Below are 19304 nucleotides of genomic sequence, written 5' to 3'. Positions count from 1 at the left end.
CCGATGAGCCGAGCATCTTCATGGTAACCTCTGTGAATCTGGAGAAATATCAGCACATTCTCACAGAACATCTTGTAAGATAGAAATTCTCTGAATCCCCGTCTCTGAATGATTCAGGAGACCAGCAGCTGGACGGGTCACTGCAACATGAGGGGATTGGAGATATTTATTTGTGTCGAGTTGTTTTCATGGAGTTCAGCATTTGTTGCTGCACCCCTGACTATCAAACACAACCTTTAGATAAAGCAGAGGCGCACATCTTTGTATTCCCAAATGTTTGGTAACTTTTTGGTACAAACTGTTACTGGATAGTATCCGTGTACATATGTGGCAACTAGTGTAGGTACTAGCATCACAAGTATTGATATTCCACAAACTGCCACATGACTGCCTGGTTCACATAATTCACACAGGTAAAAATCTGCCATTAAAAAAATTATTAAACGCGCATCTCAGGCCATTACCACTTGACGTTTTCCATTCCTTTTGTGGTCTTTTTTTGTAGTTTTTTCTTTTTTTTCTTTGTATAAATTATGGATGCATTGCACAATATACATCATAGTCCTCGACTGCACTAGGTATGTGACTGTACTCTTTTTATTTTTTTATTATTCTGTTTGTACTATTTTTAACTGTTTGTTTCACGTCATATTTTGCACATTTTTGTATGTATTACATTTTGTCTCGTCTATGGACCCCAGCTAATGGGGATCCTGTTAATAAACTAAATATCCAATTATTTAATTGTAAAGTCTCTAGTTTGAGGGACTAAGTGTTTGCACATCTGTCTTTCCCAGGGACAACAACTTCATCAAGGACTTTCCCCAGCTGGCCGATGGTCTCATGGTCATCCCCTTACCGGTAGAGGAACAATGCCGGGGCGTGTTGTCCGAGCCACTGCCCAACCTGCAACTCCTCACAGGTGTGTGCGTGTGTTTGGGGGTATAGACTTGTTTTACTTGTCTGTCTCTCATGTTGAGAGTAATGGACAAATAGATTTGATCCAATGCATGTTAACGGGGCAGCTCTATTATCCCTCTATGATCCGTTCATGGTCACTGACTAAATTAATTCTGAACTCTGACAAAATACAGCAGCATAATACAAAATATATTTCTGTGAAAAACCCTAGGAATATCTCGGTCATCAGACGTTTTAACATTTGTCCAGGCCGTGTTGAGATAGATAAGATATTTTGTGAAATCCAGAGTGCAAGATCATTTCAAAAGATATGGGCTTGTTCTTAAGTATTCATCTGTGGGATTGTGCTGCTAAACCTCAAACCCCATCTCAAAATGCTTTCATAAGCAAAGTATGATGCACACACACATACACGTGTGGACCTTCCAAACTCTTAACACTTAACATCCGTTTTCCATTTCATCCGTTAATCTTTTCCTTGACTGTTCCACCCCATTTTGTTGGGGAACAGAGTCACTTAGACACTTGGCTTCAAACCTGCACCTGCACCTCCACTCCCTAATCCCTACATTAGCTAAATTGGCATTTGATCCACATTGACCCCTGAGATTTTTACTTTGGTTCTGCTTTCACCAGAATTGGACACACACACACACACACACACACACACACACACACACACACACACACACACACACACACTAAATTGTCTTTTGTTTTTCACCATGCATGAACGTCTCAGGTGTAAAACGTTTTCCAGAGGCACAGGATCAAGGTTCCCATGAGGAGTTTATTTATTTTTCTCCCTCGGTCTTCACTTTTGTGGCTTTAGTTCTAAGCGAGTGTGAAAGTTTGATAATTGAATTGCAGAGAAAGGCAAGATTGCTCCTTCTTCTAATGTCAGCAATCCAATTGGAGTTCAAGTTGCACTATATATCTGCCATTGATCCGGGAGCAGCTGGGATGTGGGCTGTGAAAAGGAATGATGTTAAGGCAATAATGGATAGCAATGGATCTGCAATAAATGGTTCAAAAGACAAGACAAATTTCATTTACGTATTAATTTATTTTTAATTTGAGATACTTTTTATCAATCTGAGTTCTGGAATTTGTTTCAAATTGTCTCTCTGTTTCCTTTTCTCTCTCTTTCTTAGGGGATGCCCAATTCAGTGAGGCAGCGGGCTATCCTATGGTTCAGCAGTGGAGAGTGCGTAGCAATCTATACAAAGTCAAACTCAGCTCCATCACCTTATCTACAGGTCAGTGTTCGTCATGTTAGGACATGAGAAGGTCAAATTATTTAAAGCACCACACGTTAAATGGAATATTAGAGGATAGTGATATATTATCTGCATATTGTCGGTGTATCGTTCTTTTAATGTCTCTATTTGTGCATCTGTCTGCCCCTGATACATATTTTTTTCACCTTAATTGCACATTTAAAATCACAAATCCCCCCCATATCCTTTTTAAACTGGCAGGCTTTTCTAAGGTGCTGAAGACTCTGTCAGCGGAGAGCACACGTGAGGAGCTGCTGGCTTTTCTCCAGCAGTACGGCAGCCACTATGTATCTGAGGCCCTGTATGGGTCCGAGCTCAGCTGCAGCATCTACTTCCCCAGCAAGAAGGCCCAGCAGCAGCTGTGGCTACAGTACCAGAAAGGTGAGTGTGCTGACAGACAGGAAGAAAGGACAACATCCCATTGAGATGCCATCCTCACATTCTATATATTAATTTAAAATGTATTAATTTAGATTTATATGGAGGCCATGTTTTATGGAATAATAAAATATTGGTTACTTCAGGAGTGATGTGGCTACAATCAAACATAACCAGGACAACATAACCTTTTTCTTATTCAAAATGAGCAACCTAATACAAATACACAGCGGGGGAAAAACAAAGAGCAAGAGTTACTGCATTAACAGGAGGAGGGTTTATACTATAGATTAAACTGGGTTATGTTTAAAGACGTCATCTTGCCTGAATTCGGCTCCTGGTTAAAAGGCAGCATAAGCTGCATGAATTGAATTAAACATCAGTGGAACTTAATATCCCTAAAGTATCTCGCAGCGCTGTTCCATTTAAATGTTTTTGTTTTTTTATCCTGTTTATTCGGGATCCAAAAACAGAGCTCTTTTTCGGTCTAGTTATTCAATGTGGTTGATTGGCACCTGGGTTTCCAAAAAAATACTATTGCATACCTAGGAAAAAAGAAAAACTGATTTTGGGTCAATGGGGACCAGTGTTGAACCCCCACACCCTCTGAAAGGAGTAATATCACATCTGTTTTTATAACAACATGCTTTATGGCAGGGACAGGATCCATGTGCCACAGAGGAATACGATTTAATTCAATATAAAGTCAACAATATGTGGTGGAGCAATCATCTGGAATGAAACGCATCACATAACCTGAACAAAAGCTGCTTTCAGTACACTTCCAGCAGATGTGGAAAGTAATTGATTAAGATTATAACTTTGAGCTACTTGTATCCAACTGTGTAATTACTTTTAATTTGTATGCTTAAAAGGCCTATTATTGATAATACTTGTAATTGTTTTGTAACTATTCTTGATATACTTTTACTGAAGCAAAGGATCTGCCTCTACTTTAGAAAATTACACTTATCATGAGTTTCAAAAGCCTGAATTGTTGAATCATTATTGTTGTCCTTGTCACACCATTTCTTACAGCATGAATCAAAATGTTTAAATGGAAATCTACAGCCAACCAAATATGGGGCCAAAAGAGGTTTTCTTTCACTACCGTCACACAGAGATCTCAGAATTGAATGAATACACATAATTGAGGGATGAGAACACAAATGTTAGAACAGCATAAAGACAAACTGCTGCTGATATTTGGGTTGTTTGGTCAATTTTTATTGCACTCGGATAATCAACAATACAAACATTAATTTGACGACAGAAGTCTGTACCATTTTCAACACATTGTAAAATGCAAAGCCTCCAAAGGACAAACCACCTTAAACACAGAGGATTTTGGTTTATGGACATATTGGTATTATGATCCATTGGTATGAATCAATACACTTTGAAGTATGCAAGGAAATGACTTCTCTCCAATGACATAGAATAACACATATTCAGATGATGTGAGACACTAAAGGTCAACCTACTGACACAAGGACACTTGATTTTTTTTTAGCATTGTATGCATTATTTCTGTCACAGTTAAAGTTTGAATATTCTCTAGTGATAACTACTTTTAGTGACAATGAATAAAGTGAAAGTGGTTTATGGTTCAGGTTGACATGCAGCTAAGACAATCTTGAATTACAATCTATTAGTTTAGTGTTGAGATGGAACATGGGCTCACAATAAAACAAATACATCATGTCAAACAAAAATGCACGAGGAAATGACAGATTTCACCTGATGCTTAAATTTGGCTTCATTTTGTTATTCTCCAAATATAAAAAATACTTATTGTTTACAGAGATGTATATTTGTATGTTGCTGTTAAATAGGGTTTTGGGTGCAGAATGAAGGTCAGCTTTGTGAAACTATTTATTTTTAAGGCTGGAAGAAAATGTATTGGAGGGAAGGCATATTTACTATTCACGGCTATATGGACTTAGAATATGTTACATACATGGGTGGGTTTCAATTATTAACTTGTTTCCCCATATTTAGGCCACTAAATATTTTTGATTAAAAGGTTCCTTCTGATGTTATTTTATCTGAAACTATAATCTTTCTAAAGCTTCATATGGACTCAGAAATTCAATCAAAATCTGAATAAAATGCATGTGGATATAAATCAATGAAATGATGACTACCTCTAACTTGTAAAACACTGTACATGGCTGCTGTCTTTCCTATATCTACCAACACTGGAGAACAAGTTGTCCGGTGCTGAATGTAAACCTGAGGAAGACACAGCAACAGGAAGACAACACTTCCCAGTGTACTAGCGTCAGCGGGTGGAATGCTGGATGTTTCACTCCTCATTATCCTAGCAGTGCTACTCTGAACACTCCTGGGGGGGAAAAGTGTGTAACCACAGGCCAGGATTGAGAAAACAATGGCATAAATGTCAGGTTCGAACAATGTACGTAAACATTATTCAAGTTGTAGATGTCTGCTGTACCCATCAACACTTAATGTGTTCAGATGTTTGCTGTACTGGCATTGCAACAAAAAGAAATGTATAGATGATTGTATGATGTAGCTGAAGGTGAGCCCAGAGGGCATACAAAAAGAACAAAGCCTTGAAATTGTAAGCACCTTCTAGTGTTACAAAAGTCATCTGGAATCTTTGCTATTCTAATCATTATGGACACAACTCAAACAAAAATATAAGGCCAGCAGAAGGAGATGTAGAGGCTTATAGTGAGAGGTACGACTGAGCAGAACAGCTGGAGTAAAAGCCAAACGGATGACAATGATGTTATCTTACCTCAACCTGCCTCCTCGTGACATTAAGGGAGGCTGTGGCTGGGAAGGAGAGGGTAGAATAAAGGAATATTCAGAGAATAGGGTTTGTAAAACAGGCAGTAGATTTAAGCTCGATAAAACTCAACACACAAGCTAACTAGGCAGTATTAATAAGTACCGAGACAAAAAAAAAACACGATAATGTGATCTACAAATTAAACATCAGTAACTCCAATTCTGAATCCATCAACAGGGGCTTTAACCCACAGAGCCCCAATAAAACCCAGTAAAACCCAGTAAATGACAGATCACCACATCCCCATCGTACATAGCTCTCCTCCAAAGGCTATCGTGTTGTGATTATATTGGTCAACACTATATCCTGTAGGAAAGTTAATATTCTACACTTAGTGCTCCCTGAATGCTGATACTTGGTTATTCTTTTCCCATTCGGTAACTGCACAGTAAACTTGAAAGGTGCATTCAGCAACATCGATGCTAGTTTGTGCTACTAAAACACTCGGAAACAGTGCTGTGTCAACAATAAAGTGCTTCATAGGCCAAAAGCCTTGGTATGCTTTATTCCAAATGCAAATACGTTATTTTTTTAGCTCTTCTTCCTCTGTGTTATTTCGCAAAGCAGAGTCAGATCAGTGAAAACCAAATGGCAGATATAGCAGAATAACAGGAAGGAAAATCTTCTGTACTTTGTACATTAGCTTTGACATCAATGGCTTGTTTTGTTTATTTTAGTGTGACAACTTGTGCAAGTATTTCTTCATGTAAAAATGGTGCACTGTCCATTCAAATAACCAGGTAGAAAGCAGCTTAATGTGCATATTTTTAATTTGCGGTATTTAATTCAAATCCAGTGGGTTTTAAACTGAAACAAACTGCCTCGAACATTCATTTAATAACCCAATGAAAGCTGGGGTGAGACTTGTTTGGACTGCAGCCAAACTAAAGTGACATAACAGTGTGATTCTACCTTTTCCAAACGTTCATACCAACACATACCTACTAAACCTCGCATGCGTATGCATGTGCAGATACACTGGATTGTTCCTCTAGGAAGTGGAGGAGTGCCTCCTCTGAATGTATGTGTAGACTTTGACACAATGGTCCCAACAATCCAGCACGAGCAGTTGTCCTTTCTGGGTGGTGGCCACTCCTACAGGGCACGCCAGGCCTTCCTGGATGAGGATTTTAAATCCACCCTCTTTGGGAAACTGGAGGATTTCTTTCCTGCCACTGTCCGACACCAGCAAATCCCCATTGGCATCCACACACATGCCAGTGATACAGCGGAAGTCCTCTCTCTCTGAGAAGAAGTGGCTGAGCTGCTTGCCTAGCTGGCCATCTTTATCAACTGAGCCAATAGAGAAGCCACCTTCAAGGTGGGGCTCACTGAGACTTTTTTCAAAGTTCATGGCGAGGCCCTGGGTGAAATAGACTGTTCCAGCTGCATCACATGTCACAAACTTTGGCCTCACAGCAGAGCACAAGCGGTTGTAGTTGACCACACCTACGTTGCGGTCCACTGTCAGACACCACAGCTTGCCACCTTCCACATCTGACACCACAAGCTGACCTGATGGCAGAGCAGTAATGCCCCAGGGTTTAATAAGCTGGTTTTTATGGCAAGCCACACACTCTCCATCCATAGTGTAAATTTTGACTGAGTTGTCGTAGTTGTCAGTGACCCCGATCAGCCCTTGAGGAGTGACAGCAATAGACAGGGGGATGAGGTTAGGCAGATCGGCCCCTAGGAAGCTCAGGACAAAGTTGTCAATGCTACTGGCATTGCGGCGGATTTCACGCTGGAAACCTTTGCGATTAAAGATCTGGATGCGGTAGTTGCCACGGTCAGCCACCAGGACCTCACCTTGTGGCGTTACGCAGACACCGACGGGTAAATTGAACATGCCAGGTAGCGTTCCCTTGCAGCCCATCTTCTTCACAAACTGGCAGACTGGAGGCCCTGCACTTGCCCCAGCTCCTCCAGGTGATCCCCCACCTGCATCCATGGACTTTGACTTAAAGCTGCCTGGTGAACCACACACCGCCTCCTCTGCAGCTGCAACCATGTCAAAGTCTCGGTAGAGATCCACTGGAGCCCCCCTTTCACCACCAATAGCCCCCATTGCCCCAGATACACTCTCTCCATCACCCTCGAGTGCGATCTCCAGCCCACTCTCCTCTGTATCGACAGTGTGAGTATTTGTGGTCACTCGGCCCACTTCTAAAGGTTTCAAGTGTTCTGTTCTGACCAGCCCTGGCTCCTGCAGCTGAAACGTTGTGGGAAAGCTACTCCTTAAATCCAGCTCTTCATCATCGCTGCCTTCGCCATAACCCTTTAGCAAAGCGGTATCGCTCTGCCTCACCAGCATTGTCAGATAATCACAACGTGACACAACTTTTACCTCTGCAATGTTAAGGAGATAAGTCTGCTCTTCCAGGACCTGCCCGTTTAGCTTTTCGACTTCTGCCATGGAAGCTGTGAATGTTCTTCGAGACCTGCTGAGTTCCTCTTGAAGACGGAGCTCAGCTGAAGCATAGTTCTGCTGCACTGCCTGGTACTTAAGTCTCAAGGTCTTTGAAATGTTTTTAATAGCTGTCTTTTTCTTCTGAATTTCGCCCATCACATCACGCAGCGAGGCCAGCTTGCCACCCAGTTCTTTACGCCGTCTTTCAGCGGCCACCCTAATCGGCTGGACCGAATGGCCTTGGAGCAGGTGGCCCTCCCCTTTACAAAGCTCACAGAGGACTGTGGCGCAATCATGGCAGTACTGTCGCGGGAGGCGGTTGCAGCAGGACTTGCACATCAGGGCGGCAGCAGCAGCACTGCAGGACATCGTACAATCGAGGATCTTGAGCACGGTGAAATTGTCGGCCAGCTGGGCGATACTGCTCATACGGGACACCCTGCTACAGAAGGGGCAGCGCACGCCATTTATGGTATTAGCCAACAGCTTCTCTAGACACTGCCGGCACACTGTGTGACCACACTGCAGGAGTTTGGGTCTCAGTTGGTCCTGGCTGTAGGTCTCCAGGCATATGGGGCATTCAAGGACCTCCCTCATTAAATCTGGGTCCAGCGGGGAATATGCTGCCTCCATTGTGGTTCTTTCCTTGAGTTGGAATAAACGAAACAAAAAATGGAGATGTTGTAATAGTTTACCATTCTGTGTGACATTATCCAATGAGTAAAAAAAAAACACAAGTGAGGAAATAATGATGTATTATGATACATTTCTGATCCATCACAGCTGCATAGAACATTGATACTCAAATTACAAAAGTAAGCGATTCAATCACTGTGACAATAAATGATACAGTGTACAACATTGTCCCTGCCTTCACGTCAGTGGGATACTTTGTAGGTTATTTGCAAGGAAAATGAATGAGTGTGTACAGCAAGTTATCTCTTCTGTTTCAAAAGTAGCGAGTTGCAGCAGTGGCGCTGACTTACCGTTCAGACATGTGGCGAATATTAGTGACTGGGTCAACAGGAAACCATTTACTTAAACAGGACGTGTTGGTCACGCTAACGTCGGTCATATCCTCTTGCTGCTGAAGAAAATAAGCTTCCACAACAGGCTGCTAAAGGCAAATAATCGAATTGTTAATGTGTTGATATTTATCCATGACACCCGATCGGTCCACGCCATAGTTGCAAGCACTATATAGGTCACAACTAAGGGCACGACTGTGCTCGCTTGATGCTTAAAAATAGGTTGACTGTGCATTCCAGACTTACGAACGAATTGCATGGACAAATTTCATAATTTTAGGCAAGCAAATTGGAGGCCTCTCGGCAAGACAACAGACGTGAACGCTGCCCTATGACACACCGCGACCATGTTGTCTCAACACTATCACAGGGCGAGAGGGCTGTGGTGAACGTGCGATGTGAAACTAAGATACGCAGCTCATTGTACTGCTTCTCTTTTCACATGTCGACCTGAAAACGTTACCTTATCTTCAAACGTTAGCTGTTTCGAAGTTCAGAGGTTTTCATGGGCGTGCTGTGGCTCTGCTTCTGCAGCTACTCGCGAGGAACCGCAGTGTTGACGACGTGACGCATTACGCACGGCTCTGAGCGAGGCGATTTGGATTGGCTGCTGTGTGGGCTGACACAAGGACTCACCAGGGTCCTAGTGCCGACCACACTGTCATTGTGTTATTTTATACAAAGCAGTTCTTAGGATTTTGTGTACTTCCTGTTTGACTTCCAACGTGAGGGGAATACATTTTATTTGCCACATTCCCATTCACACAAGAGAGGGCAAAATATATTGCCAGGCTTTCATTTAAATTGGATTTAAATATATTTGTATTATTGATTTCTATGCACACTATACCTAGTTTACTTTATTTTTTTATTATGCAAAAAGTAAATTTGTAAAACTTGATTTATAATGCAATTTATCCTGAAATGACAGATGTCCTTTCAGTGTTCATGAATACACACTTTATTATTGGACCAGGCCATCTTTAAAAGAATACACAAATATGATTACTTAACTTAAGTGAACAGGTAAACAGACCTGTAACTGAGAAAATGAGTCTCACAGAGAACCTGAAGTAGGCTACTGCTCACAGGTTACAACTACATTTGAATGTGTCCAGGTGTGGCGACATATTTCAGTTTTTAGACACAACAGTAATTATAGTAAGAGACCACTAGAGGGCAGGATAAGTCTTTGAGAAGATGCCCGTTCAACGCCCCTGTCAACAAAGTGGTGGAGAGTAAATGTGGGAATTTGGACCATATAATAAACTGCTGTTTGTTGGTCAAGCACAGCAAATAAGTTCATAAGAAATGTAGAATATGCAATTGTATTGCCATTTAACGCATTTAGTGAATGTAATGTATTCAGTCCTGCTATCATCAGACTCTTGTAGATTAACTGCTGTTACTAGTGACTAGTTGATATAGCAAGATATAACCAAGTGTAATGGTGCTTTACAGACAAAACACAGGTCATACAGGTCCACATTTTATGAGCATGTGTCACTTTCAATACTGTGAAAGGCTGTGGAAAATTAATATGAAATATGAGCTACTGTAGATATGTTAAGATCAGAAGACTGTGGTACATGTAGCATGAGCATATGTTTTAATAAAGCAAAAACAACAATGACAACAGTAACCACATCTAACAACAGCTGTATTAAATTGCTTTGGAAGATATCTGACACCTTTGCTGTTGTTGCCTGGGCAACATAACCCTGGCCAGAACGGATGTGTCCCTCATGAGTAATTATACTGCAACCAGTCCACAAAGACATTTTAATTAACAAAGGCGGTGCAAGATCAATGGCAAGGAAATTCACTCATCTATCTCTTCACTATATTTGGTGACAGGCAAGTGAGCATCACATTCATTCCACACAGCAAAGAGACGCGATGGACGGATGACAGGCCACTCCTTTAACTGCACCAAAATACATGCTGTTCTATTTATTTTAATTTCATCCTTGGGAAGGGTGTCACCGTTAGTCAGATGTCAGTAAAACTGTGTGTAACACAAATAAATAGAGACACAAACAAAATACTTTCGGAATACCAGATGGAAATTATTACAGGAGTTTGCTAATAGTCTCAAAACAAGTCAACAAAAATAGCTTCATGAAAGATACAATATTAGGGGGAAACTAAATTATACAGGTAGAAATACACTGCACACTATTAATATCTCATTATGGACCCTCGCAGTACATTTGTGGAGTATATTTTCTCCTGGCTATTATCTCCGCCAGTACGTGACAGTCCCAGATCTTTCATCAAATGCAGTTGTTTACAGAGCTGTAAACAACTGTATTGAGTTAAAGAGGGTGAGAGTGAATTTGACTGACTAGCCAAAGCCAACCTGATCTGCAGGGCTTTATTGTGAGAGCTGGGTGATGACAGCTCTTTTCTGTGTCTGTGTTGCCTCAAGAAGTGCGTGTAATTGGGCTCTTGGGCCACCCCTTGAGCCTGTTTACATACTGTTGCACATGAAGTTACCACCCACCCTTTCAACTGCTCACCAGTGTCTTGCAGACACACACATGGAGTAAGCTGCAAAGACATACATCAATAAATGTATGCACAGACTTCATTCTCTCTCACACACACACGCAACAGGGTCATAGCAACAATTGTGGGGGTCGTGTCCTTAGATTTGGATTTGTGTTTACCTCACCAGAACCTCCACTGGACTCATAACCACAGTAACCCCCCAAATTGTCTACAGTCAATTATTAATTATATGGCAGTGAATTGCCGCGACAGATTGGTTGTTTAGTCTCGCCTATTAGCTATGCAATCATTTATTTCTTTTGGTTCGACTCTTTATGCACTTTTAATTGTAAGTTGTTGTTATTCAGCAAGCCAAAAAGTCAGTTGTGTGAAGTAAAAAGCAACTTTACTTTTGTCTTTCTTTTTATCCTTTACAATGGACAATGCATTCATTTGCTAAAGCATGGAAAACATTTTGAGACTTAGTTCATTATTCAAGTTACGTCTTTTTATTATTAGGCTTTTAACAAAACAACATAACACCAGCTTAATAAAGTAGTGCATTCTCAGTAATCACATGATGTTTGCTTGCTTTGCATTGTCAACGGTACAGAAAATACAACTTTTTGCAGCTTTGAGTTACATCAAGACCTTTTCAAAATTGAAAACTAATTTCAGATATATTTTATTAAATCATTTTGGAATGCTTTATTAACTTTGGTTTACATGTCACATCAACTTGATACACTGAAATATTAGTTTGAAAACTGCCTCACCCGTGTTCTGTTTTCCTTGGAGCTGTTACATCACATGTGTCGGCATTCGTTTGTGTTTGAGAAACAAATAGTTGAAATCTAACACACACCCTTTTCATGTCTTGGGTCAACTTATTAAAATTGTTGATATTACAGGAGTTCTGTAACACATGTTTCTGTCACATTTGGGTTCATGGACTGTATGTTGTGCTTTTGACACTGACAATAGTTTTAAAGATCTTTAATTTCACTGTCTTTAAATTGGAAATAAAGGAAATAAGTAATTAGAAATATTAATCCTAATTGGTCCAAAATACCATACCTTACTCCTGCTGTCTTACCCACTTTCTTCAGGTTTGGGCTTCCTTCTCTTTTGTGTGGGTGCACAAGTGAGCTTCTGTATATATTGTATGCATTGGTAGTTTCCTCCATCCATCCATCCATCCATGTGTCTCTCTATGCATGTGAATGGGGGTGTGATTGTATCTTAAACACTTGTACATTTATGTGTTTAAACTCTCGTGGCGGGCCTCATTAATCTGTATAGGGCTTAGGTTACTCATGCCAACCTACATTTAAGTACATACTCAGTGTTTTTAACCCTTATATCAGTGCTTTGATTGGTGAAATCATACATTTGTAGCACATTTCTTATGCTTTGGGTTATGTGCTGACTGATGATGAATCGTGTCTCAAAGCAATATCAAAAGCCAGTAATTCCTACTTGAATACACATGTTTGCCACTAGAAAAAACATTATATTCCTAATTTGGAAAACTCTCATATGTGGCCGTTCGTGTAAAGCAAATAGACACAAATGCTGCCACATCAGTACAGATGGCAAACAACATGGCTCCACTGTTTACATGTGGCCTGATGTATCCTCCAAATGAAACACTCAACACCCAAGTAGCATTCTCTCCTGTTTCTACTCCTCCCCTGCTTCTTTCGTCACCTCTTCTTTCCACATGGTGTGTTGTTGTCACTGAAAGAGGAAATGATGAGGAAGAATTCACCCCAACTACTGAGAACATCAAATAGTGGTAATTGACAATCAGGAGAAGAAGCCACTGACACCCTTTCCCTCCCATGCATCCTTTGTCTAAACTGATGGCTGTGGGATTAGTTGTTGTTGTTTTTTCTTCTTTTCCTTGGCAGCAAGCAAAAGTACATCCAGATGTGGATGCTTTATGCAACTGAGCGACTGTGGATGCTCTTTGCTACTAACCTAAATGAAACCTAAAATGAACGTAAATAAGGACTGTTGTTAACTTTAGTTTTCTTTGTCTGCACCCCATCACTCCACAACCCTCCCTTCCTCTTCTGACTACCTCTCCAGAGGCAACAGACCAGGGGGTTGGTGGAGGTGGGCGGCGTGAGCTGAAGTCGGTTCCCTTCATCAGCTACCTGTCGGCACTGCAGAAGAGCCAGCTGTTGTCTGACGACATGGTGAATGGCGTGGAGATCCGCTGCGAGGAGAAAGGCAGCTGTCCAGCTGGCTGCCACCTGTGCCATCACCAGGCCATGATGGGAGGAGTGTCAGGAAGAGGCCGCACTGGTAACAGCAGGAGTGGAGAGCCGCCTTCCCCCATCCCTGTGCTATTGGAAGTCAGCCGTGTGGTGGCCCTCTACAGCCTGGTTCAAGACAACGTCACCAAAGAGGTGAGAAATCAGCATGGGGGTAAGAAGACGGTGTGTGTGTGTGTGTGTTTGCTTGTTTGCACGTGCATGTGGATGTGTTTGCAGAAGGGGAGGGGAGAGGCAGGGAGAAGGACCGTAAAAACAAGAAAGAGAATTAAGTCAAAAGATCTGAAGCGTCAACATCGTCACTGGATTTGGAGGAAAAAAAGAAAAAATAATAAAAACATCCACATCCAACTATACCATCAAAAGTATTTCTGATTGAGAGGAGTGACCCATAATGTCACTGAAGCTAAGCTACATTCTGGATGATTCATTATAAGGGTATAAACTGTGTCAATTTACTATTAGACCAATTATAATTGGTTGGGATGTGGCTATACTTTCATTTCTGCAAAAACAGACAAAAGGTATCATCTGTAGGAAGCACATGTAAATTCTTCAGTATGTCTTTCTAATATACAATCTCATGATGGCGTAATCCTTCCGGACTGTACACATCCATTGTGCTCTGAAGCGTTCGCACTGAGGCTGTTGTAACAAATCGCCTCTAGGTGGCATTAGTTGGTTAACTTTGACCACTGGAATTGAGCACTGTAATAAGGAAGGCATAAAAAGATTACATCATGGTTTTCTCCTTTTGCGGGGAAGTCAATGTGTGATGTAGTTATATATATATGAACTAGTGGCAGGATATCAGCATAATGGCCGTGTTGTGTTTATGATTCACCCTGTATGAAAAGTTGTTGGCTCTTTGTGCAATGAAAGTTAATCATAACAGATGTCTTTTCCATAAGGTAATTTAGGAGGGGGCCCTGGCTCCACTTGACATTTAATTTACCACATTTTGCTCTTTTTGGGCTTCCTCTTGACTTGACATCCGGTACATGTCTTCTCTGTGCGTGTGTAAGCCAAAGCAGAGCTGTTTGCAGGTGACTCACACCCAACACACACGCACACATGCACACGCCATAGGGAGCAGACTGGTTCACGCTTCCCCCAATCAAGAATCTAATTACCTTACCTTCAGAAATAACGAGGCACCAATGTTGTTGTACAAATATATATATATATATATATATATATATATATATATATATATATATATATATATATATATATATATATATATATATATATATATATGCAATCAGAGGCAACACACACACATACACACAACAAAGCCCCCTGTACGTGCCGCCCATGACAAGCACCGCAACCCCAAAGAAAAGAAGGCACAATCAATATCAGGCGATCCCTACTGGGCCTCATCAATAGCTAAATGTGAGGAAGAGCAAAATGTCTCTTTCCTCTCTCTTCCAAACACCTCGCTATCCATCCTTCTCCCTCCCCATACCCAACACATGGGCTTCTGGGGATGAAGAGAGTGAGATGTATGAGGATGAGGAGAAGGGGCAGACTGCAGTGGATCGGTCTGGCAAGCCCTTCTGAGCTAGCTTGAGGCAGGTATATTAGCTTCTTATTGATGTCATCGACCTCTTGGGAGGGAGGGGGGTCCGTCCCTCTGCTCCTCTTTTCCTCTCTTTCTTTTCTTCTCTTGGCGGCAACGGCTGCTGCTCGTCTGAGAGGCACATACCTATATTGCATTAGAGACGAACGACAAAATAACCTGCCCCTACACACACACACACACACACACACACACACACACACACACACACACACACACACACACACACACATACACACACGCACACAGATACAACTGCTCATTCTGCCTCTCTCTCTCTCTCTCTCTCTCTCTCTCTCACTCACATTTGCTTTCTACTTGACTGGGTCTATCTGGGAAGACAGCTGTCATGTTGAAAACGCTTTCTGAGACATGAATTCCTTTTGTTATTACAATATATATATATAATGTTTTTGTTACACTACACTCCCCAAATCCATCTAAATGGAGGCTTGGTTGTCCATCTTATGATTAGATGTACTCAAGTCCGGGTTTACATGGACATGTCACTCTTCTTTGGCCCCCTTCCTCCCTCCTTTCTCTGCTACCTGCATCTTTCAGTGGCCGCTCCCTGACTGTTTGACAGGACATGTCATGTCTCTTTCACATCAATCTCCTTGTTATTGAGCCAGAGGGGGGTTTTGTTTCACTGAAAAGACCACACAACAAAATTATACTGTAGAAATGGCTTGCTTTGTGTGGCTTTGTCAAATAGGAAAATAGGGAATACAGTATTTTTTCCATGTGCCCAAATTGACATTACTAATGACTAGTTAAGGATTTAAGGGAAAATAAGGATACCAGGGATACAGGCTGTTTGCTGTAGATTCAAAGTATTTGATTCATATATAAATAGTTTGTTTGCCCAAATAGAGAAAATCTATCCATGTTAGTAGTTTTATTTTGAAGTATCCAGATTATAAGATGTACATCCCGGATATATTTGCCTCCATTGAGTTGGTAAAACTGAAATGTGACATTTGTAAAATAAAAAACCCAGCAACAACTCTTTCCATAGACAATGCCGCTTCTGGATTAACCACAGGCCTCATTGTCCAACAGTTTCTTCAGTAGGAAGAACATGAAATGAAAATATCTTCCTGTAAAGTCTGTGGATTCTGTAGAGCATGTGGGGACACTTTCTTCTGATGTTTTTAAGTATGATATTTCAGTTTTTGTTTCGTTAACACCACAGATAATAAATGCCTTCCCCCTCCCCTATAGTTATGTATAACATTTTTATCCCCAAATTATAGAAAATAAAAGCATAAGTACCTGCATGGCCAAATAATGGGAGGCATGTGAGATTTGTATTTCCATTTTTAGATTATTTGGAAGGAAAGTTCATTCCTTCAGTGTCTTGGTATTGAATTCCACTCAAGTTGCTCTTTTCTTGGGCTTGACTTGATTTAAACCTGTTCTTGAATTGAATTTGAGTAAAACCAGTCTTGGAGTTGGCTTGGACTCGACTAAGGTGGTCTTGCTTACAGGCCTGGGGTGTGCACGCAAATGCACACACAAACACACACACACACACACACACACACACACACACACACACACACACACACACACACAGATACTGCCCTGTTTTAGTGCCAGAGAAAAATACCTCAGTGGATAAATAAATAAGCTAACGCCTGGGGAGCTCGCCAGTGGTCCTATGTCCTGTGATGCTGTGACTGAATTATGGCAAACCTTTTGAACAAATTGGTTGTGAGTCTAATGGGTCAGAATGCTTTATATCTTGCAGAGTGGCCGTTGTCATGCTCTCACAGTAACGCACTACTGCAGCCCCTCGCAGGGTTGTGTCTCGAACATTCTCAGTGGGGGCAGGAGGCGGCCCAGACGTAAGAGGGCAATAACATATTTTCCCCAAAATGAAAGCAGTCGAAGCATTATACAGAAGGGCAGGTTGGGTATCATTGTCATGGGTAATCCAGCAGGTCCCCTAATCTGATGCATACATCGGAAGAAAAAAATGCAAGTTTTGATCCCAAGAACATCACTTCAGTACCAAGGAGAGCGCACGCTCAAACAGATAATAATCAAACAGATTCTTATACAAGCACATATGACACTGAATTACCAGTTTCGTACAGCTAGCTAGAACTATTGCAGCCGAATACAACAGTACTGCAAAATTATACAGGGAGGTGTTTCTGGTTTTTAGTCTAGCCTTGCTGACATGAATGGGGGAGGGGGTCATAACACCAGTATGATCTTCCTGAATGTAGGATTAATTGCATGGTTGTTTTATTAGACTGCATTACTTTTAGCTTTAGCTGCACCGAATACACTGGCAACTGAGTCTATGTCGTAGTCAACATTTGGTTGATGAAACATTAATTACATCAGCAATACCTGTTGTTTGAGGATCCTTTAGTGACATGGCAATAACCCTCTCAACCTCTGGGTGAACCAAACTGCCAGTGTCCAATTTCCTGGAAGCACTACTTCTGATAAGATTTCTTGAAGCAGCCCATTGGTTCCATTGTTAACACCATTAGCCCTGAATGATTGGAAATGCTACATAAATGCATTCACATGTGCACGCGCACACACACACACACACACACACACACACACACACACACACACACACACACACACACACACACACACACACACTTAGGTCACCATTGATGGTGTACTGACGTAGACGCTTTACCACCACTGGTGATCATCTTATAAATCAATACGATGGGCCAGCTGGCTAATGTTTTCATGTATTAGTCTCTGAAAATGGACAGTGATATGGTCAGCTTAGACTAGACAAACAGAGTAATTAATTAAAGAGGTCACAATGGCCTTCCTTGCCTTCTTGTAAGTCACGACAGGCTTCTACGAAAGGGAAAGGTCCAAATAGTGTTTTGGTGCCAGTGAATCTGCTGGGTTTAGAATGATGTCAAGACTTTGAAATTGTGGCTCGAGTTGTTGCTGACGCTCAGTAGCCTTGCTGTTCTCATCTTGTCCTCTGTTAGCAGAGGGTGATTACATTTCAGCTCAATTTGTTCAGTATCAATAAGGTCAATGGAGATGAATCATGGCATATTTGTGAAATGGTAGAACCATGTGTTATTGTTATTATTAACCATCGGGGGGGGGGGGGTTGCTGGTTTCTGAAAGAAAATATGTTATGACTGCTCAAAAACTTCTTCTTACACTGTTTCAGTCAGATAGGACCATCTTTATCAAAACACTTGCATAATATGAAGCATAATAGATGAGGTTTGTTTATTACCACTATCCGACCAGCACAGAATGTATATGGATCTATAGTGTTCTTGGAAATGCAGGATGTATGGTTAATCAATACATTGTAGACTATCCTCCCCTTTTCAGCTTTGACTTATCTCTGCATTGAACACAGAAGTACTCTCTCCTGGAACCCTCAATGTGTCTGTTCATCTCACTAAAGGATTTTCCTTACTAATGCCAGCCGGATATATGATTGTCTTCACAGCCACGCGATGACATATTATCACTGTATATGTATTAGCAGTCCTTTTCTCTTGCTTTTCTCTAAATCCTCATCTCTGCTTTACCTCCCGTGTCCCCCCCCCCACCCTATTCTCTAAACCACAATTAGATTCCCTGTTTACCCAGTGGAGACTGGCTTGCATTACTCTTCAAACATAAACACGGCAGTAATCGCTTTGTCTATTTTTCACATGTGCAGCCATGCAATCAAGTGCGCAGACCCATATGGGGTTTTTCTAGGAATCTGGTGGTGGTGTACGCATGGCGGTCCTGTGGTCTTTCTGTCTTTTGCCCCTAGCAGTGGAGGTCATTTCTCATTTCTCATATTTGTCTAGTCTGTCTGCGTGCATAGACCTTGAGTCCAGCTTTTTCTTGTTGCCTTTGTCTGTGGCCTGCTTCCCATTGACATGAGGTGGCAAGACCCCTGCTGCTGTTGTTTTCTGGCAGCAGTTAGCCACATGGGTTCAGGCAAGGGGGGAGGAGAAATGTAATTACCTTTTTCCCCTTTTTTGTTTTCCAGGGGGTTATTATATGGCCATGGATTACCGTGCTTGCCTACTCGCTATAATAACTGCTCATTCAGCACGCTCATTTAAAGGGGCTTGTATTGGATGATAAATAAT

The 19304-nt window shown here is 41.4% G+C and overlaps 2 protein-coding genes across 2 annotated transcripts in view; one reads left to right on the top strand and one right to left on the bottom strand.

Annotated features, from left to right (window-relative positions):
• astn2 (astrotactin 2) overlaps nt 1-19304 on the top strand; it is a gene marked incomplete at both ends in the record, with an annotated part of 231808 nt that overhangs the window by 174964 nt on the left and 37540 nt on the right. Inside the window, 4 exons of the mRNA XM_079235676.1 lie at nt 798-922; nt 2076-2180; nt 2403-2582; nt 13426-13748. Coding sequence (XP_079091802.1) covers nt 798-922; nt 2076-2180; nt 2403-2582; nt 13426-13748 — 733 coding nt within the window. The remainder of the gene's footprint in view (nt 1-797; nt 923-2075; nt 2181-2402; nt 2583-13425; nt 13749-19304) is intronic.
• Nucleotides 6392-8443, bottom strand: trim32 (tripartite motif containing 32; the record flags this gene model as incomplete). Its single annotated transcript, XM_079235677.1, has 1 exon — nt 6392-8443. The coding sequence occupies one exon, from the start codon at nt 8441-8443 to the stop codon at nt 6392-6394; it is 2052 nt and encodes a 683-aa protein (XP_079091803.1).

This window comes from Taurulus bubalis (genome assembly GCF_910589615.1).
Source record: "Taurulus bubalis genome assembly, chromosome: 19".
NCBI classification, from domain to species: domain Eukaryota; kingdom Metazoa; phylum Chordata; class Actinopteri; order Perciformes; family Cottidae; genus Taurulus; species Taurulus bubalis.
This window is presented reverse-complemented; position numbering and strand designations above follow the sequence as displayed.